The sequence below is a fragment of the Rousettus aegyptiacus genome, unplaced genomic scaffold, assembly GCF_014176215.1.
Source record: "Rousettus aegyptiacus isolate mRouAeg1 unplaced genomic scaffold, mRouAeg1.p scaffold_m13_p_4, whole genome shotgun sequence".
Taxonomy (NCBI): domain Eukaryota; kingdom Metazoa; phylum Chordata; class Mammalia; order Chiroptera; family Pteropodidae; genus Rousettus; species Rousettus aegyptiacus.
Window position 1 is genome coordinate 9,409,342 of NW_023416307.1, and position 23,423 is coordinate 9,432,764.

The following is a 23,423-nucleotide window of genomic DNA, read 5'->3' on the forward strand; positions in this document are numbered from 1 at the left end:
AAAATAATTTGTTATGTAAGCAGTCTATAGAACTCTTAAGACCAGATTTTTCTGAAAGTTATTTGTTTTAATGATCATCCATTTAAGCTCATTAATTGAAGAATGCTTTGTTATAGCATATCTGGTTGAGCCTTAATTTATGGTCAGTGATGTGCTGCTGGTAGTACTATTCTTTGCTTTAGGCTGGTGTGGATTATAACTGTAACCTCTCATGGCCAGCACACGTTAGCGATCTTTAGTATTTGTTTTTTGGGGGTCTGACAGCTATGGTTTTAAGATGTTCAATTGTAAATATATTTCATATCTCATACCTAAATCCATATATAAAAGTGAAAACTAGGAGAATGCATCCAGAGGCTGTTGAGGTTTCTGCTCACAATGCTCTTTTCATGGAATAAGGTAGCTGCATTTCAGAAATATCTGATCTGAATAGATCTGGTCCCCTTCATTCTGAGATAGAAGCAGCATTCAGTTCAAATCATTAGTGTTGGATTAAATCCCCAATTCGACTTTGTGTGTATTGAGAGGGGTGGCATATAAGGGCCATTTATCTTTATTTTCGTTTGCCTTTTTTGTTCAAGTAAGCTGTTATCTGCCAGAGGGTATTTAATGTGCACCAAGCTATTCAGATAAGTGATGGCTTACTACAACAGTTAAGTTCTTTTTTTAGTCTTCAAGGCCTCTTGTCTTCTGTTGATGATTTGCTGAATAAGCTTCTAGAGAGTGAAGACACTTACCTTCTGTCAGTTTATATTGGAAGTGTGATGCCAAACGACAGTGAATGGGAAAAGATGAGACAGTCTCTTCCTATGCAGGTATGTTTGAAATTGGAGCACATATCTCTCATTCTGAAGTTTGGATTTCATAGAGGCTTAAATATTTTTGTTTCTGTTAAAGGAAAATAAGCAAATGAAATAAGTATCTTTTGTTTTATTCTGGGGAAGAAAAAGGTAAATGAAATGAATATCTTACTTTGCCTTTATGCCTCTGAATGCTTGTATATTGTATGTTTGCTGTTTATAAGATGCCAGTTGACCCTAGCGGTAGCCATGGGATAGGGCGGCTAAGACCCAGTTTTGTCCTTAGGAGTCTTAAAGAAATGTACGTGTTGATAATTTCCTTTAGTAGAAATCAAACTTCTAGGCTTCTGTGGTTTTACTGATGAACTCGTAGTAACTTCATTTTTGAAGTTATTTTAATAACATTTTGAAGATATTCTAATAACGTTATTTTGTTCCTTGTCTTAATTATATAGGTGGTAAATAGAGTACCTAATGATTCTGTATATAATTTATTCTTTTTACAGTGGTTGCATAGACCCCTCTTAGAAGGAAGACTGAGTTTGAATTATGAGTGTTTCAAAACGGATTTTAAAGAACAAGATACAAAGAAGCTCCCCAGCCATTTGTGTACTTCAGCATTGTTGAGCAAAATGATACTGGTTGCACTGAAAAAGGAAATAGTCCTAGAAAATAATGAGCTTGAGAAAATAAGTAAGTATATGTGAGCATTCAGCTATAAGTATGGACTTTAAAATAACATAATTTTGAAATAATTTTGATTATACTGCAATTTAAATCTTTAAAGAATCAAGAATCTTTAGCTCCTATAACTTGAGAAACTCGAGGTTACTAAGTGATGAATGTTAAAGTGCAAATTGGATGGAAACATACTAAAATTTTGATAAAATCTTGTTCGCCGTTGAGCAGAATTTCGTGTAAGATCATTTACTCAGGCTGGCATGACATCAGTCTAAGCAGGCCCTATGACACATAACCCTGAATAAAATGGTTAAGGGAGTCTGGTGTCTCATTAAGAATTTGGAATTTTTAGTTAATTTTTGAACCACTATACCTTTCTATTCATTGGGCTATAATTTTTTCCTGGCAAGTGGAGGTCCACATGTTGAAACCTAAGAGGGTTTAGGAAATGGTGTAGAATTCTGGTTAGCACTGTGACCTGTACAAGGTGATATGAAAAGTAGAGGATTTGCACAATTTCTGTGTCAGTCTTGTTTGTGAGCCTTAAACTGTAACACAGTTACTAGTGGAGGAGAATATGTGTGTGCCCTGTGGAAGAAAACCAGGACACCTCCATTGACAAGCCAGCTCCACATTCAGCTAATGGTAAAGAGATTAGCCTACGGTATACATTGCTCACAGGTGAATCTGTCCAAAAGCAGACATGGATATTAGAGTAATAATTTTTGTAATAATTAATTTTTGTGAATTATATTACTAATTAATTACAAACTGACAACATCATGTATTTAATCTTCTCATTAGTCCTATCAGCTATATTGTTTTTCTTATCTTGACTTAATCAGAATTACTTAGTTTGTAAGGGATAGGATTAGATTTTACAGCAGGTCTGAAGTTCCTGAGTTCAAAATTCATACCATACATAGCTTTGTAAAAGAGAGTTGTGACTAATTATGTATTAAAAACCTACGATATGCCAGGTTTTGTGATACTTGGTCATTTACTTCTCACAGTAGTCCCATTGAGGTGGACTGTAGAATCCTAATTGTAACTATGTATACAGGTCATTTGAATACAGAGCAGTCTGTCACTGAGGCCCGTGCCCTACTTACCGTATCTGTGCTATCTCATTTCGTAACACATTGGCATGAACTTCTCATTTCAGGTTTTGAATATCTTAGTTGTTTATCCCGTATGCACTTCTTACCATTCGAGGCAAAAATAGTAGGAAGATTATTCAGTATCGCTGGTAATTAAGGTCCCTGTCACATTCTTAACTAACCAGAAAAGGGACCACTAAGTAAGATTTGGGAGAAGTGTGGTATTTTGTATCAAACAAATGTTCTGAGTTTTCATCACCTTGAATATCTCAAAGCATATTTAAAAATGAGTCCATATATATTTTGAGATTAGTGGATATAGCAGTATTAGGAAATGCGGCAGAGAAGTGAAGGTGATTGAAAGGTCTGTCCCCAAAGTGCACTTGGTAACGTGTCGTCCATTCTGGCAGTTGCGGAACTGCTCTATTCACTGCAGTGGTGTGAAGAATTGGACAATCCACCTATTTTTCTAACCGGATTTTGTGAAATGCTTCAAAAAATGAGTATTACATATGATAACTTATGTGGGCTTGGTAATCCTTCTGGCCTTTTGCAGCTGCTATTTAACAGGTAAAAATCCCTTTCAATTTCCATTTTTTTAAATGACTATTTTGCTAGTTTATGGCTTTATTTCTGTAAAATGTAAGCCTTCGTCATGCTGATTTTTTAGGTAGCAGGTTGGTCTAAATTAACCCCAATTCTTAATGATAAATACTTTGTGGATACTAAGTACTTGATTTACTTTTCTGGGGAGATATTTGGACTTTGCCTGTAGAAGCTGTTTTAACTTGTCATCTGTGACCCATCCTCCCACCACCCTCAAATTCAGTCTTTTAGCTTGTGTGTTGTTACAGGTGCGTCTTAGTATTATAACCACAAACCCTCTTCCCTAGATAAGGAAGTAGGTGCGAAAACCAGTAGTAGAGATTACAGCAGTGAGATATTAAGCTTGTTGAACTTTCTCTGTTTAACGGCTTCCTCTTTAAGAGTTTTGCTCTCGCCGATAGTATTTTGAGTATGCTTCCCAGTGTCGGAGGCCCCGGGCTGGACAGGCCTTCCTCTCCAGTCCCACTCCGCATACTCGACATTCAGAACTTTCCTCAGTGAGGTGTCCCTCTGGGATGTGTCCTTTTCCCAGCTGCAGTTGCCGTTCACTTCAAGCCTGACCTCTAAGGTCTTCTCCTCACTGGGACCAGAGAGGCTTGGAGATTGCCTTGGGGTGAGAGCTCATTGCCAACGTGAAGGCGTTGGAAGCTCAAGCTCCCAGTCATTTCAGTAGTGGCAGTTGTTTGGGTGCAGAACTCTTGTGTGAATCGCTACCCTCACAAGGGCATTTATTTAATCCTGTAACAGGAATCCACATTTTAAGTACACTTTCAAAATTAATTTTTTTTTTTTCCTTTTTTAGATCTGGGGAACATGGCACTCTGTGGTCTCTTATTATTGCTAAATTGATCCTTTCCCGAAGTGTTTCACCTGATGAAGTCAAAAGGCATTATAGGAGAAAAGAAGGGTATTCTTATTTAAAATGTTTTTCCTTTGTAATTTATTGTAATTGGTCACCTTGGCAACCGCTAACTAATGAACAATCTCTAATGAATCGAAACCAGTATAGGAGATGAAGAAATGAAAGGAAATGAGAATTAAAAGCTTTAAAACAATTTTAGTTGTTTTAGGTTTGGGACACATTTTTTTTTTGTAATTTTAACTTTATAACATTTTGTTGTGAAATTTTATACTTGTTTTAAACAATTAGAATTTTATAAACTTTTTCTCTTTTCCTCAAAAATCTGGTAGACATCTTTCTTTTTTCCCACCCTGACTTCTTTTTTTTAATCACTATTTTGCCGTATGGGAATGATGGGGAAAGTTACTCCTTTTATATAAGGATATTCCTACTGAAGTATATTCTACAAATGCAGTAAATGTATTCTTAAGACAAAGAAAGAAATTGCGTGGTTGGACATAGTAGAGATCTACTAGAGTTGATCATACTAGAGAAGCTGAGCATTCAAATTAAACACTCAGCTGAAATTTACCAAGACACATTCTTGAATTTACTGATTTACCAAGAATAATTCTAGAATGATATGTATATGTTCTGGTACAGTAGAATTGTAAAGTAAACTTCAATTTTTAAATCTTTTTTGAAAATTTATGAAACATTATTTTGAGATCATTATAGATTTATCATGTTGAAGTAAATAAAGATCCACATGCAGTTGTAAGAAATAAAAAGGGATTCCATATATCCTTTCCCCCATTGGTACCATTTTGCATAACTTTAGTACAATTTCACAACCAAGAAAATTGATACAATAGATATATTGACCAGGTTTACGTGCACTCACGTGTGTGTTCTGTGTAGATCAAATGTGTGACCACCACCACAGTTCAAGGTACTAGCACAGTTTTATTCATAAGCATCCCTTGTGTTACTTACTCTTTTATAGCCACAGCCACCTCCCTTCCTATTTTCTCATTTCTGGCAACCAATAATCTGCTCTCCTTCTCTGTAATTATATCAATTAGGAAGTTTGTATAAATGGAATCATACAGTATATTATCTCTTGATATTGGCTATTCAGCATCATTTTAAAATTTTTCTCTGATTATAAAAGTAACAGGGACTTGACTAAAGAGCTATTAGAACTAATTACTACTGATATGGATATATAGTTGACATGAACAAATCAATAAGTTTCTTATTCATCAGTAATAATTAAAAATGACAGGAAAAAATTCTATTTGCGATGACTACAAAATAAATATATACAAATTAACAAAATATTAAAATTGTAAACTCTAGTAATCATTACAAAAGAAAGTAGGAAGATTAAATCATAGGAATGGTCATAGCAATCTATAGTTTCAGTGAAATCTCAGTCAAAATGTTAGCAACATTCTTTTTAAAACCTTGACAAACTGTCCTAAACATACGAAACATGCTTAGGAACAGGAAATTTCTAATAGAGAAAAGTGAAAAGGACTTACCCTACTAAATAGAGTAATTCATATGAAATTGGTGAATAGACAAACCAGTGAATCAAAATGTAAAATATAAATTTGCCTTAATAATGACTAGTATAAATTGAAAGAAGCATATTTTATCTACCATATTGGAAGGAAATTAAAACGTGTATGGCAAAACAGTCATATGTGCACATTTCTGATGAAAGTGTGTGTTGATTATGCTTTTTTGGAAAGAAACTTGAAAATACAATTGATCTTGCAATTCTGCTTCTAGGAATCCAGCCTATAGAGGTATTTGCACATATGCAGAGTATCTGCTCAAGGACATCATCATTGCATCATTATTTTTAAGAGAAAAATTTGGGGAATAATACCTCAATGTCCACTTATAGGGAAATAATTAAATTTTGATAACATCCATGGTATGAAATATTATTGTTTTTGTTTGTCATTTATTGGGTAGCTTTAAAATGGAAAGAATAATTACCTATATGTTCTGACATAGAAAAATCTACAAAGTATCCGTGACAGATAACAGAACTTAAATATTTTATATTCAGGTATAAAAGCGGCAAATAATATAGCAGTATGTTTAGTGTGATTTCATTGTATAATCTAACTATATACATACACATAGGAATATCAGTTCATAGAAAGGACACAAATGGTACTGTTTAAATTGAATCAGTCGACTCTTAAAGAGAGCATAACTATGTATTGTTTGTATAATTAAGAAAAATCATCTATGGGGGAAAAGATTTATGCTCATTTTAAATATAAAAACATGTAAAAAAAAGCAAAAATATTTACAATTTCTTCATCTAGAATAAGCAATTGTTATTTCTTTTCCTAGTTTCTTTTTTTATATGATTACTTTATATAGTGGAATTGTTAGTCCTTTTGAACAGTTTAAAAAGGAATTTTCTGAAATAACTGCATATTTAGGATAAATATAATTCATACTTTTCCTTTAAACAGTTTTTTTCCACTAACGGAGGGTAATATGCATACCATTCAAAGTCTCTGTCCATTTTTGTCAAAAGAAGACAAGAAAGAATTCATTGCTCAATGTATACCTGCCCTTCTGGCCTGGACTAAGGAAGACCTTTGCAGTACTAATGGTTAGTTTCTTAGTAATACATATTTTATTGATTTAATTATTGCTTGAGATGAAAGTAGTGTTCTTAATATCTAACCCCAAATCTAGCAGAGTTAAAGTATAGCTGATTTATTCCTAGTTTATATTCTTGCTACCTAACAAGTTGACAGTCAGTAGGATGAGTGTCATTGGAGAGAGGTCACCACATTTTGTAGTACAGAAATGCTGCGGCCTTAAGGGAAGAGCTGCAACCACAAACACCCTCTGATCATTTCTTTTTCATCTGTAGCTTTTTTTTTTTTTTTTTTAGCTGTGCCTCATTTCAAAATAGCCAGTGATTAAATACATAGAGGCAAAAGATGGAATAGCTTTGTTATGTTTTAAACTTTTTTGGACACTTTGCCATCTATTCAATTTGTTAATTTAATAAACCCTTATTGAATGCTGGCTATGTGTTCCTTTTATAGAGCAGATATATGTAAAGTTATATCATGTGATAACTGATAAAACAAAAAGATGTCCAGTGTGCGTGAGTGACAGAAAAGGAGTTTTCCATTCTATTTTGAGTTGTCAGTGGTGATTTCACAAAGAGAACTATTTTAACTAAGTGTCAAAGGGTAATTTTTCATATGGCCGTAGTTTGAGTTCATTCCAATTATACAGAAGCATAAAAGAGTGCAGATAATTCAGTTTAGCTGGCAGTTAAGGTAGAAGGTAAGGGACAAAGGATGTTAGAATGCACAAGAAGATGAATTTTGAGAAATGATAGGGAGCAGATCATAAAGGCTTAGGTTGGTAGGTTAAGGAGTTTGGACTAGAAGCTATAGGCAGTAAGGAGCTATTGGTCTGAATTAACTAGGAGAGTAGTAAGATAATCAACATTTACATTACAAAGCTTATTTTACCCAGTGTATGAAGGAAGGATAGATGTGAGAGAAGAGAGATTGAGGGTAGAAGACCAGATAGGAAGCTATTAGAATAGTTTTAATGAAAGATAAGAGAGCTTAATTCAAGGCATAGGTGGAAGAGAGGAGATGGAAATGAAAGAGAAGTGAAATATAATCGAAGGCGCTCTGTGGTGATATTTCTGGACTGGGTGGATGGAAGTACCATTAGCTCTTAAGAACCAGCTGATGTCAAAAGTCAATGTTTGTGGCGTTAATCTTTGCTGTTGAGTTCACTTATAGTCTTAGACTGTGGGATTAAGTTGGGATTTGCAGTTCTGAAATGAATTCTGAAATGTGTTTGAACTGACCGCATAGAGGAGTGCCTAATGGGAGAACAGGTGATTTCTCCCACACAGGCTATATAACAGGGCTGGCTGAGAGGAGGAGAGGCAGGAGTCAGGGCTGCGGTGTCACACCACGTACCGCTCGCACAGACCAGAGGTGCACAGCTGGGCGGAGGCCTGACAGGCAGGACGCCCGAGGGAGGACCAATGTTTCGATATTCAACAATCGATTTTGCTTTTTCAGCCAAAGTGATGGAGCAGAATTAGCTAACAAATACTTTTTAGTTGGTAGAAAATCAGTTTCCGGTTATATTGAGTCTCTTCTATTTTGCCAGTAAGATTAAAAAAATCTTTCTCTGCCTTCAAAGGAAGATGAAATGCATTACCCAGTTAACCCTTGAACAATGCGGATTTGAATTGCGCCGGTCCATGTATACACATATTTCTTTCAATAAGTACACAGTTTCTTCTCTGTATTCCTGGGTTTCTCCTTGGTGTTTTTGATCCATGGTTGGGAATCTGCAGTTGCGGAGGGCTGACTGTGTGTCGTTCTATGCAATTTTATATAAGGGACTTGAGCATCTGCAGATGGGTATCCATGGGGGCGGGGCCTGGACAGGTGTCCCAGAACCAATTCTGCATGGGTTCAGAGAGATGACTGAGTTTTGGGGGAGTCAGAAGGTACGTACAGATCTTTGACTGAGACTTGGCGCCCCTAACACTCCCGACCCCCAGCACTTCTTAAAAAAGTTTTGATCTATCTCCAAGTAGACTTTTTTTTAACATAGCAGTAAAGTTTAAATTTTTTTAATTTTCATTTTGGATTTTACTTTAGGAGGTTTTGGACATCTTGCTATTTTTAATTCTTGTCTGCAAACCGGAAGCATAGATGATGGAGAGCTATTACATGGTATATTAAAAATTCTAATATGCTGGAAGAAAGATCATGAAGATATTTTTCTTTTCAGTTGGTAGGTAATACTTTATACTATGTTTTCTCCCCCTATATACAGTGTGGACCCAGATTGCGTATTTTATAGTCACAATTTTGTAGAGTAATATGATGGTAGATACTTAAGTCAGTCTTTCATAAGTATATAAGATTTAAAGTATTTTCTAATTGAATGTTTATAATTCTTTAATTTTTTTTTTGTTTTATTTTGCTTTTGTCTTTATCAACAGTAATCTATCAGAAGTAAGTCCAGAGATACTGGGAGTAAATATAGAAATAATTCGGTTTCTTTCCTTGTTTCTGAAATACTGCTCGTCTCCTTTGGCAGAGAACGAGTGGGACTTCGTTGTGTGCTCCATGTTGGCTTGGTTGGAGGTAAATTAACCTGATGTGTCATGACATCTGTTAAGTCTTTGTGCATATCTATACCAGAACTGTTTATTAATCATATTAAGTAGTGATTGTGGTTGGTGCCTTTGCAAACATTTAAACACTTAAAAGTGTTTACTGTCCTATTTCACAGAATGGTAAAGTAATAGAGATTTAACACCTGTCAGTATCATTCAGACCAAATCTCCTAACTGCTGTTAAATTGTTCTCTTCATTAACTCATTTCAATATGATATTTGCAAAACACCCTTTTCAGGTTTTGTCTTTTCATGACAAGCTTTTTGGACTTTTGGTTCTAATTAAATTATTCTTAAAACACGCCGTCAGTATTACCAGAGTGAGGCATTAGAGAGTAAGCAAATTCGAAGGGAATTTGTGTTTTTTTTATGACCCAAAGCAACCAGATGTGTAATAGTTGTGGTCTCCAGCACAGCAAGTCAGTAAAATCAGGGTTGAATGCCTGCTTTGCCTGCTATTAGCTTGGTGGTCTGAGGTTTTAAACTTGACCTAATTGAACCTTAGTTTTCTTATTTTAAAATAACTTAATGCCCAATTAGTAGGGGTCCTGAGAAGATTATAAATGTGTCTTTAATGTATTTCATTGGGTAAATAGTAATTGATGTTTTTCTTTTTTAGTTTTAGAAAGAAAGAAAGCATTTCCATATAAGATTAATTCTAATTCCTAGATTTAATTTTGAAGAAATTATTTTGATATAAAATATATGTCTTCTGAGACTATACACTTCAATGGCTTATTTTTAAATTTAGAGAAATGAAAAAGACTGTCGCCTTGATTTGCGATGTTTTGGTAGAAGTCTGCTTACTGATTTCATTTTTGTCTCTTCAGACAACAAGTGAGAATTATGCATTGTATTCTGTTCCACTCGTTCAACTGTTTGCCTGTGTCAGCTGTGATTTGGCCTGTGAGCTCAGTGCTTTTTTTGATTCCACAACTCTGGATGCAGTTGGCAATCTTCCTGTAAATCTAATCAGTGAATGGAAAGAATTTTTTTCCCAGGGCATCCACAGTTTGCTTTTACCTCTTTTGGTGACTGTTACAGGCAAGTGAAAAAGGGAACAATGGTGAGATTCATTAAAAATGACTTGTCAAAAATTTCAAAACAAAATCTTGGGATGTTTAAATCAAAACAGTACAGAATAGTAAAAGAGCCAGAGAGAAAGCTACGCATCTCGGAAGCATTCACATATGCTCAGTTTATGATAAGAATCAAAAAATGGCAAGGTAGTGAAAGACCGCTGCAAATTAAAGTAACAGTAATTCAAATAACGTGACTAGGTCCTTTATAACATGAACTTTCTCTTTTTTAATGATAATATAATAGAAATCATTGAACAGTTGAGATGATCGAAATATATATTCAGTTCATGTTTCTAGTTAGGATTGGTCTAATGTTTGTCAAGTTTTTATTTCATTTTCTTAAATAACATTTGATTATCTGTGAATCAGTCAAGCTGCATTACTCATTTTGTTTTGGGATGTGCATTTTTTTTTTCCTTTTTGTCATCAGGAGAAAGCAAAGATACATCTGAAACATCCTTTCAGAATGCGATGCTGAAGCCCATGTGTGAAACATTAACATACATCCCAAAAGATCAGCTATTGAGTCACAAACTCCCTGCACGATTGGTTGCTGGCCAGAAAACAAACTTGCCAGAACATCTCCAGACTTTGCTAAACACGCTGGCCCCGTTACTCCTCTTCAGAGCTCGGCCTGTGCAAATCGCTGTTTATCATATGCTATACAAGTAAGAATTCTGCATCATTGTCGTGGAGGTCTAAACAAATAGCACACATAGTTAATTTTAGCACTTAGTCATAAAAAAAGTCAAATTTAAAGAAGCAAGAAAGCAAAGTAAACCTGTCTGCATGGTTTTATGAGAGGGATGCCAAGTTTTTGATCTTTTGGTTCACTGTTCTTATACACAGTTTACATTAAGATAGTCCTGGCTATAGGCGATTATTTCAGGGGAAAAAAAAGAAACATTAAAAAATATACTTATTATAAAATAAGTATTAGTCCTTCTGCTCTTAAGCATGATTTTTAACAATGGACAATGTAATATAAAATAATTTAAAATAAGGTTCTAATTTCCAGGTTGATGCCTGAATTACCACAGTATGATCAGGATAATCTAAAGTCATACGGCGATGAAGAAGAAGAGCCGGCCCTGTAAGTATTTTTAAATAATTTGTTTTATTAAATTGTCATAATTCATCTCACTTTTGACTTTAGAAGACCGAGACAACACAAAGCTCTAAATATAGAGCATATATTTATTTATTCAATAGATCTTTTTAAAGTGTCTATAAGATGTAAATCGAAATCTAGAGTTCACTCAAAAAGATTGTTTCCTCTCTCTTTTTAATTGTACCTAAATCTTATTTTAAGTTTATTGCTATTTAGTAAAACTTTCTTTGGCAACATGGTAGCTTTTGTGGAAAGAGTTAGATTAATTCAAATACCTATTGAGCACCCATTTTGTGAAAAGCATTAATTAAATGCTGAGGAGAGAATAAAGTGTTTAGTAAATGTTCTTTTTCTTAAGGAGCTTGCCATCCAACATAAGATAGGATTACCCTGTAATAGAAGACAGTGCTAAGAAAAAGGATAGAGCATGTTATAGGGGCCCAGCTCCTGTGCACTAGGAAGGAAAGACTTTTTCTTGCAGAAGAGATATTTATGCTGTTCCTTTCAAGTTAGTTGGCATTTCAGCAGGGCAGGGAACACAGAAGTGCGGGAACGACGTGTGAAGGCGTGGAGGCGTGAGTGTTCAGGATGTGCTCGGGGAATGCTGAGTGCGCACCACTTTTTTTTTTTTTTTTTTTTTTTGGTCTATATCCTCTTTCACTAGAACTCTGTGAAGTCAGCTTTTTTTGTTTCTTGTTCCCAGCTATATTCATAGGACCCAGAATGGTTCCCGGCCTAAAGCAGACTCATGAGTAGTGCTCATATGTTGAATGAAAGAATAAGTGAACAAGCGTGTGTGGAGTAGGCAGGAAGGGCATGCTGAAAGATAAAGCTGGAAGGGCACGTAAGATGATGGAGGCCTTACAAATGACAGTTTTTAGGATGTGGGACATTGTTTGGTTGAAGATGGGATACCACCAGCTAATCGGGGCAATAGTACAAAGCATAAATTGAACAAAGAAGCAAGCAGAGACTATCCCAGAAATCATAACAGTGCACGGGGCAGTGTAAAAGTAGATTCCTGAGCTGGTATTTGTAAGATTTCGTGATTATTGGTACGGAATAGAGAAGGGTTGGTATATGAGATGGTGGTGTTAAAGGTAAAAACTTGAGGGCAGAAGCTTGAAGACCTGTTTATGGGATGGGAGAAGGGCCACAAGGGGTGTCAAAGAGAACAGAATTGACAAGATTTACAGAAGCATTTCACTTTTTGAGAATTTCTTAAGCTCACCTGAAAGTGTCAATAAGTGCAATAGTTCAGTAAAGAAGAAATTTAATGTCATGAATTAATGTGTATGTTAAATTTACTTTCCTGAAAAGACAGTCTATGATCTCTGTATCTATTACAGCATGATAAAGGACATGGCAGGACTTGGTAGTTCTCATTTTCCTGGTTTGCTGAGGGACTTTAGTCTGATGATTTTAGCGTCTCTGGGTGTGTGATTTTTTTTTTTTTTTCATCTATAAAACAGAAGGTTGAAATAGATATTTTCTACACTCGATCTTAGCCAAAAGGCCAAGAAGCGATGAAATAGATGTTTTCTAAAAAGGGCCTACCTTTAAATACTGACTTCTAGTCTATATTTTTATAACCTATTATATATTTTTAATTTTTAAATGTAAAATTTACATATCTTAAAATATTTTATATTTAACATATCACATATGTATTATATATTTGATATTCACATTAATAAATCTAAATGCAATATACATTTTCATGTATGTATCATATATGTTTACATATTTTATGTCTTTCAGAGTCTGTAATTGCCATTATGTGAAATTAGGAGTTAAATTTGAGTATGTAAAAAAGGACTTTTAAAATGGTTTTTGGAAGAGAAAGATTTTTTTTTAGAATGAGGTTTATACATGCCGTCAGTTTGTTAAGGGAATGAGTAATGAAGAAAATTGTGGTGTTTCATCATTGATTTTTAGGTCACCGCCAACAGCGCTGATGTCTCTTCTTAGCACTCAAGAGGACTTGCTAGAAAATGTTTTGGGGTGTATTCCTGTTGGACAGATAGTTACCATTAAGCCGCTGAGTGAGGACTTCTGTTATGTTCTGGGATACCTTCTCACTTGGAAATTAATACTTACTTTCTTCAAAGCTTCATCATCTCAGGTAAATAAATGTGACAGCTTTTTACAGTTCTGTCCTATATGTGTTTTTCTTTCTTCCCATCTTGATGAAAAAGGGAATGACATTTTAATCTAATCTTATCTGGCTAATTTCAGCTATTTTGCTGAATTTATTTCTGTTCTTCCTTCCTCTCACAGTTTTTACACACAGAGTTTTTGCAAAGGTATTTAGTCTCTGGAATGCGTGTGGATCAATTTGTTTCTAACAGAATGTAGCCCCCAAGTCCTTTTATTGCAGGACACCAGATTCGTATAATTATGGTATTGTACTACCATAGTAGTAATTTCAAAAGAATTGGATCTTGCTATTTTTTTTCTTTGGCCAATTTCTGACTCTTCTGAAGATTTCATTAGTATATCATTGGGAATTTACTTATTTGAAAATCAGTGTTTGGAGAAAGATCTAGGAAACACTTCCTGTGTAAATCAAGCTATTATTGTCTCTAAATGGTGAAAATATCCCAGATTATTCAGCCACTAGATGTCTCTGTTGTCTTATGTTTAGGAAGACCTCATTATCTAGGGAGGAAACTGGAAAAACCTATTGCATTTTTTTAAAAATTCTTTTTAGGCACACCCCCTCTTTAAAAATTTCTATCAAACTTCGATTGAATCAGTTTAATGAAGTATGGTTCCTTTGACAGGTCAATACAAAAAAACTTAGTTTATCACTTCATATTTGAATTATCATGGCATTCATTTCCAATGTGATTTTTCAGAATGTTTAAGTTATATTTATGTTGTTACAAAGAAGCCATATGTTGGTGCAAATATATCAACATTTTGTTTATTCATTCATCTGCTGATGGGCATTTAGGTTGTTTTCTCTTTTGGATATTATGACTAAAGCTCCTGTCAACATTCATGTATAAATTTTTGTATGTTTTCATTTCTCTTGTGTTGTATACTTAGGAGTGGAATTACTGGGTAATGCACATGTGTTTTTAAAAGTCCATTGTTATGTATGATTAATTTTTTAGAGTCTATTGTCCTTTTTATTTTGAAAAAACTCAAATTTACAGTGAAGTTGGAAGAATAATTTAAGGACAAGTCATATACCCTTTTCTGAGAATCACGCATTTTAACGTTTGCTGCATTTGCACGTGCCATGCTTTCTCTGTATTTCCTTTCTCCTGCTGATCTATTTGAAAGTAAGTTGCAGACATCATGATACTTTAACAAAAGTATTTAAACATTCATCTCCAAAGAACAGGGACGTTTATACGTAAGGGTAATGTAATTATTACACTCATTTAATTTTGATGCATTAATATTATCTAATTTGTATTCATATTTCCCCAGTTGTCCAATAATGTCCTTTATAGTTTCATTTCCTTCTCTGTTGAGGATTTAATTAAGATCAGTTTGTATTTGTTCGTCACATTTCTGTACCAGTAATTTCCCTACCTTTCTTTTCTTTCTTGTCACTCACCAGGTCAGTTATTTGATAGACCATCTTACCATTTGGATGTATCTGTTTGTTTCCTCATGATTAGATTCTGGTTAGTTTTCAGCAGGAGTGTTACCGTAATGTGGTGATGTGTCCTCAGTGTGTCACCTCTAGGGGCACAGGATGTCACCGTGTCCTTTTATTGGTGATGTTAAGATTGGTTACTTGGTAAAGTAAACACATTTATGAAATCCATTGTTAAACTACTTTAATCAACATATATTAAAAATTCCAAATCCTATGGCTTGATCCTTGTATTTGAGCATTCATAGTATTCTGAAAATGGCCTGACATGCTATAAGGAAATGTATGGTATAGCGGAAGAAATCATTTTAAAATAGCTACAAATACCAAAGAGCTTCAAAGTAAATGCCAATAAAAGAAGACTACCGTTATTTAGGGACAAGGAGTCCTAAGGCACAGGTCTGTCACAGATACCTATAGTGTACCCAATGGTGCCAGGTTTTTATATTTTTATGTGAAATTTCCTGATTCGTAAAACAACTGTGAGAAGACTCCAAGATATTTTGGAGTGCTGATTTGTGCTGCGTCCTAAAGGGATGCTGGGGTGTTTTATATTGGGTGGTATCAGCCCTGAAAATGGCATTAGTTTTAAGCAGGATTTTGAAAGATTAAGGACTGTGGTGTGGAAGGAATGTATGGAAGACTTGGGAAGAGAGTGAGTGAACACCTATAGGGAATGGTGCATAGGTGTTCGTGGTTCAGGGACTCCAGGGGGAGGTAACTTATTAACAGAGAGACGGTTTGAGAAAGATGTTAGAAGCATCTGTCAAATAATGAGGGAATCGTGAAAACGGCTGCTAGTTTGTGAGGAAAGGGAGCGGTGCCTTCAGATGGCCCATTTGCAAAGTAAGAATGTGGCATCTATTTTGTAGGACTCTTCCATGTCATTCTGAGTGTTCAAATTAATGCATTTTTTTTTTACTGCATTCTTATGTAATCTGTTATACTTTGATTCATTCTTATCTACTGATTGTCTTTGTTTAATTAGGTCTGCTAACAATTTTTTTTTTTTTTTTTTTTTGCTTTCTACCAGCTTCGGGCTCTGTATTCGATGTACCTTCGGAAAACAAAGAGTTTGAATAAATTGCTCTATCACCTGTTCAGGCTTATGCCAGAAAATCCGACCTATGCAGAGACGTCTGTTGAGCTTCCAAATAAGGAACCTAAAACCTTCTTTACTGAAGAGCTCCAGTTGAGTATTAGAGGTCAGTGAGATGTGTGTTTGAGTTCCCTCTGGGAGACTAGGTTCAGGCCAGGTTCTGTTATGCATTACCCTCGAGTGTGGAGAATAGCCCCAAAGGTGGACCTGGCTATGGGAATGTCGAAGTGCAAGATTTTCTACAATTCTCTGAATAGGACATATAATTAGATCTCGTGGATGAGGTTATTAAGAATTTAATACATTTTTAAAGCCTCGTTTGTTGAGCTGTTCTCTTTTTTCTGTAAAATATTTGTTATAATATTTTGTAGGACTATAAATAAGTAGTCTTCAGTTGAGGAAACTGAAAAAGATTAGTAAAATTTACAGCCTTCACCACGGGAGCTCAGATTTTAGCCGAGGGGATAACACTAGCTGTCTTATAGTATTCAAAGTGATTTCCGAAGAGTAGTTTTTTAAATATCTTAGAGCTCTGTGGATGGGACTGTGTTTTGTGAGTATTTTGGTAGGTATTCTAGGACTTTTGTATAATACAGCAGTGAACGCTGGGGAAAGTAAAGGAGGCCACACTTCATTATTTATAAGAAAGAGAATCTTTAATTTTCCTTCCTTCCAAAATGTATGTTTCATTTTATTTGTGACCTGTTATGTGAAATATAGAATGCTATTTCTGGGCAGATTTTTCAGTGTCAACTGGGATTTTTTTTTTTTATTTGTTGACATTCTAATTGTTCCTTTTGAATATGTGGGAGGAAGCTAATACTCTACAATTCTGGTTTCTTTGGTATATTTGTTTTATGAGCTCTGTCACTAATGTTGCATTAAAATTGATTTCCTAATACTAATATTAGTCTGTTATTCTATGTACAAAATCATGTTACTAACTAAAAATGTGCTTTTTCCTCAGAAACAACAACCCTTCCGTACCACATTCCACACTTGGCTTGCTCAGTCTATCACATGACGTTAAAAGACTTGCCCGCCATGGTCAGGCTGTGGTGGAATAGCAGCGAGAAGCGCGTTTTCAATATTGTAGATAGATTTACAAGCAAGTATGTCAGCAACGTTCTTTCTTTTCAAGAAATATCTTCTGTGCAAACAAGTACACAGCTATTTAATGGCATGACGGTTAGTATAATCTTGAATTTTTTTCTAAAAAAGCGGTTTAAATATTGATTATGTCTGACATTTGTAGTGAATAATCACCACAGTTGTGGTCCTTGGTTCAGAATTTATAGAAATCACCTACTTTATTTTATGATTCTGTGTATCAAATCTTAGTATTACTGCATAGATTGACACAGTGGTATAATTTCATTTGCCCCTACCAGATAGTCTTTGAGTGTTCATTAGTCCATGTAGAGTATAAGGCGGGGGTGCCTACAGGTGCCAGGCACTGGGAGATGAAGCGTGCAGTTGGGCACATTTCCTGTACAACGTGCAGTCATAAGAAAGGGGCAAGGCGATAGTGATGATGGTTTTTTGCATTTGAAACCGAGACATTAAGGGGAAGAGTGCTCTGTGATCAGTGGGCACGGTTCATCTGGCAGAGGGGATTAGGCGAGACTTATGGAGGAAGATCACTTTGATGTGGGCAGGATTTCATAATGGGGAAATGTGGGGAAAGGTGTTTACTATGGAGAAAACGGTATGGCAAAAGCATGGAATGAAAATTTCTGTGATTGCCCAAGACATGATGACTAACCCAGTATTCAGATTGAGTAGGGTTCCTGAAGATGGATGAATAGTCAGAGAACAGGCAGCTTCCTTGGTGAATTAAGGCTATATTAGAAAAGGCCTCAAATAACAGGCTGAAATACTAGGTCTTCCTTAGCCACTGAAAATTTTCCTTTGAGGCAGTGATGTGATCAGAATTATAATCTGTGAAATTGTTCTGACTGCAATATACAGGCAGCGTGTGGAGTTTGGGCTCAGAGGAATAGTTAGGGGAGGCTACTGGTGTAGACATTATGAGCACTGAGCAGGGCCCGAATGAGGCAGTGTTCGTGGGAATACTGCTCACGAATGTGTGGGGAGGGATGTGAGAAATTTTGTGGAAACATCCAAACTTGTAACTGGAGAATATCTGGGATGAGGTAGAAGAAGAAATTTAAGATGATGCTGTGGTTGTTAGCCTGGAAATGGGAAAGTCAGCAGAATAAATTTGTAAAGGATGATTATTTGTGTTTTACGTTGAGTTTGCAATGCTAGTATGAAAACCAAAACCTGGTATAAATATTCTGGCAGATGGTGGTTCTTAAGCTCAGGAAAATTCTTTGGTAGAGAAATATTTGGGAGACTTCTAAACAGAAGTGACATGTAACCTAGGTTTGGAAGACAAGGAATAATTAATAACTCATTCTGTCATTTGCCTATTGAAAAGCTATTTAACTGTTATAGGGTAAGCCTAAAATAACATATACTTTTTATGAGCAGAGCATTTCTTTTAAAACAAACTTCGAATGTTATGTAATCACCAGAAAGCAGTCAGCCCTCCATATCTGTGGGTTCTGCATCTGCGGATTCAACCAACCTCAGATCCAAAGTCACGGTCAAATTCGGGGATGTGGAACCTAAGGGTAGACGGACTTGAGTGTCCACAGATTTTAGTATCCAAGAGGTCCCACAGATACTGAGGGACAATTGTATGTCAAGTATTTCTTAAATATATCATGTCTAATAAATGAATGTGTTTACCTGAGTTTTCTTCGAATGAAAACCAGCTGCTGATAGTCAACCTATCGAGATATTTTTGAATGAAAGAAGGAAAGAAACTTGACTAAAAAAAAAAAAAATTGCCTTTCATGTGTCGCAGGTTAAAGCTCGAGCTACTACTCGAGAAGTAATGGCTACTTACACTATCGAGGACATAGTTATTGAACTTATAATACAGCTGCCTTCAAACTACCCATTGGGTTCAATAACAGTGGAAAGTGGGAAAAGGGTCGGAGTAGCTGTTCAGCAGTGGAGGAACTGGATGCTGCAGTTAAGCACTTACCTCACCCACCAGGTGAGTGTCTGCGTGCACGGTGGGCTTCCAGACTACAGATCCCGCCGATCTGCTATTCGAAAGGGCAGTGAACCTCATTTCTCTTCTGATTAAGGTAGAAGTAGATATTGTTCCCTTGGATGAACACAAACACATGCCTAATGACTTGAACCTACCAAGCTGTTTTAATTTTTAAGGCTTTACAATTTCTTTTTCTGGCATTTGAGAAGAATTCACTTGACTGCATTGGCATTATAGATGACATAGAATTGAGAGGGAGTCTTTTTTAAGATCCTGGACAGATGGTGATTGTGTTCTGAGCTACTTCTGCTCTTACATTTCAACTCTCCTGTGGTTATAGAAATCCCAGTACTTTCAAAGAGCTTGGACTTTCAAACAACTTATAAGACTTCTTTAGTTTTGTTTGTACATTGTGAACATTGCACAGTAAAGAAAAATTATTTAAAAATAAGTATATTCACTAATTTGTAGAGCTGGAACAAATTAGCAGCCAAGAAGGTGAGATGATTGATTTAACCATTTTAGTTGAAAATGAGGAGGACTAATCTAAGTGATATAGTTAGAAAGAGTTTCGTGAAGCAGCAAGCTGAGATTGTCCATCTTGAAGTACTGGTGCAGAAGCCTTTCTTCTGGATCTGTCTTTACTAGAGCAAACTATGTCTGGTTCTTGAAACTTGGGTGGTCATTTAAAATACCAACATTCGTAGAACTTAAAAGATGTGAATATAACAAAGCAGCTTCTCCTTTCTCCAAGTTATAACTCAGCTTTAAAATTTGTAAAGTTGAATAAAAATTACTAATTGATGGTCTTCAGTGTATATTGACTTTTTTTTTTTTCTTCTTATTAACAGAATGGAAGTATTATGGAAGGCTTGGCATTGTGGAAAAATAATGTAGACAAACGTTTTGAGGGTGTTGAAGATTGCATGATCTGTTTCTCAGTCATTCATGGTTTCAACTATTCTCTTCCCAAAAAAGCCTGTAGAACATGCAAGAAAAAGTTCCATTCAGCCTGCTTGGTAAGTCTAAATGCTAATTTACTTATTTATATTTTGTGTGTATCTCACATATATATACACACATATATATGTGTGTATATATATGTATATATATGGTATCTAACTTTGGGAAAGAAAACATTGTTAAACTCTTAATTGTAATTAATGGGCAACATATTAAAAATGACTTTTCAAAATCTGTGAGAGATAATTTGTAATTTACTAAGAATGGTAGCATTAAAGCAATTTAATAATTGGGTGTTTCTAATATAGCTCTCAGCACTCAAAAAATAAATGATCTTTTAAACTTTAGACCATTTATTTAAACTTAAGTTTGCTTCAGATGTTTATGTGAAATGGCAGCTTTAAAAAGTCCTTTAACCTGTTAAACCTTTTCTTTTTCAGTACAAATGGTTTACATCTAGCAACAAATCCACTTGTCCACTCTGTCGTGAGACCTTTTTCTGAGGTTTTTTCCCCTCATCGGACGTGATCCCTGGAGTAAATCAAGCAAAGGCAGTGGATTTGGGTTCATCTTGAAGTGTGGATGTGAGGAGGCCAATGAGCATTACTTTTAAGTAGGACCTTCTCTGGAAAATTACTTCAGTCAATGTAATGATCCTACAATCAGGTTTACTTACCTTAGATTGCTTTGTAAATGTTTGGAAACCTTTTCTTTTACATGAGAATATTACATATTTGAGAGAAAATATTTATATTAATAGTTTAACCTCTTTGTATATCTAAAAATAAATATGGAAATCCCCTAAATTACAGATTTGGAATTTGTGAAAGCATCGTACAACTATATTATATTGATAAACCCATTCAGTTCATTGATCTGTGTATTAGAACAGTTCAAGTGAGGCAAATGAATTGAGAGGGTTGATTTATATCTGCAAATATTTTAAGACTTATTTATTAGTTATGACAACAAAATTAATATTCTATTTGTAGATTATTTTAATGACAAAATGACACTAAGCTATTAATATAGCTTACCTTAAGCTATTTAAAGCATGCTCTGAAATCCTGTATAAAAGAGTATAAACTGAATTTTAAGGTGCCTCCATTTATTAAGGGTTATGAAATTCAGAGAATAAAATTCATGACACTGACCTTTTGCTGTGGAAGGATTTCCATATATTAGTGAAATTTGAATTGCAGATTTCTCAGTGAATTTATTACTCAGTTTGAGTGAGTCTCCAGAGGGTGAGAATTTGAGAGAAACAGGAATTACATTATTTCATTCATGAAGCAGAGTGGTAGTTATCTCTCTGTTGAGAGGGATGAAATAAATGACTGAATATTTCTGAAACATAAGATTGGCGGAAAAGAAAAAAAAAGTGTAAATGCTGTAGATGGCTTTCAATTTTTTAAGTGAATTTTACTATTCTTACTGGCCAAAGTTTAATTAAATTAGAGATTTGGGGAGCTAATTTTTCCAGCTAAGTTAAGAATTTTAGTATTAAAGTGTAGTATAACAAGCCGAAATGGTGAAATCTGCCTTTTGCCACAGCACTATTACCCTTAAAAACTGTGCCCAAAATATGGGTGTGGAAGTTTGGAATTTGGAGTAATTTTATTGGCATCTATTACATGGGAAATATTAGCGTATCTAACAGCAGCAGGGTTACTAGAAAGATCAGCTAATTATCTCTGTTGCAAATGTTTAATTGGCAAAAAGCAACTCGTGTTAAATAAAATTATGGCTTACCATCAAATGGGTAAAATGGTTATTATTCATATAGTATGAATGCGGTCAGAGTATTACAGTTGAGAGAGAAGTTTTAAGTGTGAGTCACAAATCTCTTGAGCCTTATTTGTAGATGCAATATCTTACTCAGTTCTGTCACCTCAATTTTTTTCTGTAGTATTTATTATTGTATAGCCTTGAGGCCGAAAGAGTCAGTAAGTGAAGTACAGATAGAAAAATTCTACTACCTCTTCTTAACCCCTTTCTTAAAATTGTCTGTCTCTGACATAATAATTCCAAAGGACTGTGTTACTCCTCTGTAAAAGTTACACACTTTTTCTTTAAAAATTGTATTATAATAAGAGTTTGTTTATAACTTTTCCCGTATTGGTACTTCTTGGCTTCTGACCCACACCCCAAGTAGAAAAGAAAAGGGAATAAAAGGGAATAATGGAGCATTGTTTTTCCACAGTAGTATTTAGGCATCAGATTCTTGGTGAAACCTTATATTAAGCGGGATACCTACTCTTCATACTTAGGACACTTTGAGACTTGTAAATATAAATGTAAAACTTGTTACTGTTTATATGCTAAAGAAAAAGCTTTCCAAAATAAGACTGAAATTCAGAATACCATGTTAATTAAAGTTGTATTTATAGAGCATCCCTTAAAGTTTTAGCATAAGGACATTTTAAATTGCATGAGATTCAAAGCCTTTAGCAAAATTATTAACTTAAAAATCTTAATGTAAATTCAGATTTTAGAATTTATTTTTAACTCTCATTTATCACATGCTCAAATGTAAGTACATAAGTTTCTGTGGCTTAAATAATTCATGTTATTACTGGATAAGTTTTTGTGGTGTGAACAATTAATGTTATTATTTGATTGTTATACCATATGCCCATTAAGATTCTTTTTAATTACAAAATATTTCAGATATACAGAATAATAACATTATAAATGCCCTTGTACCCTTCACAAACTATTTTGCCATATTTGCTTCTGATTTTTAAAGAAATAAAATGTTACTCTTTCGTACTCCTCACGTGACGCCATCTCTTTCCCTCCCTGTTCCGAAGTTGGTGAAACTCTTTCCTGTTCAAGGTTTTCTACTTTCCCACGTGTTTGTATCCATAAATAATAGCAGTTTTTAAAAAAACTTTATATTTGTAATATCCTATCTTTTGCAGTCTTTTGTAACTTGCTTTTTCACTCAGCCGCTGTTCAGGATCACGTTGTGTGTTTTCTTACCAATTCCCCCCACTAATGGTCATTTCAGGTTTTTTTGTTTGTTTGTTTTGCCATTTCGAACAGTGCTTCTCGTGTACATTTTTGATATTTTCTCGTGCAAATGTGCTAGATATTCTGGACATATGCCCCCAAAATGGAATTTCAGGTAGTAGATATCTATACTCTGTGACTTTAGGTGTTGTCCAATTGCTCTCAAGAGTGGTGTACAAGTTTGCACTCCTAGTGGCATTGTAAGAGGATTCTGGAACAGTTAG

General features: G+C 34.9%; 1 protein-coding gene across 1 annotated transcript in view; it reads left to right on the forward strand.

Annotated features, from left to right (window-relative positions):
* Positions 1–22,956, forward strand: part of LTN1 (listerin E3 ubiquitin protein ligase 1) — a 46,509-nt gene extending 23,553 nt beyond the window's left edge. The window contains exons 15-30 of the mRNA XM_016129890.2: positions 671–815; positions 1,307–1,493; positions 2,992–3,151; positions 3,990–4,094; positions 6,533–6,675; positions 8,720–8,855; positions 9,067–9,211; positions 10,074–10,287; positions 10,756–10,993; positions 11,344–11,418; positions 13,375–13,561; positions 16,086–16,257; positions 17,119–17,339; positions 19,027–19,221; positions 20,073–20,240; positions 20,625–22,956. Of these exons, the coding sequence (XP_015985376.2) occupies positions 671–815; positions 1,307–1,493; positions 2,992–3,151; positions 3,990–4,094; positions 6,533–6,675; positions 8,720–8,855; positions 9,067–9,211; positions 10,074–10,287; positions 10,756–10,993; positions 11,344–11,418; positions 13,375–13,561; positions 16,086–16,257; positions 17,119–17,339; positions 19,027–19,221; positions 20,073–20,240; positions 20,625–20,687 (2,554 nt within the window). The 3' untranslated portion in view covers positions 20,688–22,956. The remainder of the gene's footprint in view (positions 1–670; positions 816–1,306; positions 1,494–2,991; positions 3,152–3,989; positions 4,095–6,532; positions 6,676–8,719; positions 8,856–9,066; positions 9,212–10,073; positions 10,288–10,755; positions 10,994–11,343; positions 11,419–13,374; positions 13,562–16,085; positions 16,258–17,118; positions 17,340–19,026; positions 19,222–20,072; positions 20,241–20,624) is intronic.
* Positions 22,957–23,423: the final 467 nt, after the last annotated feature.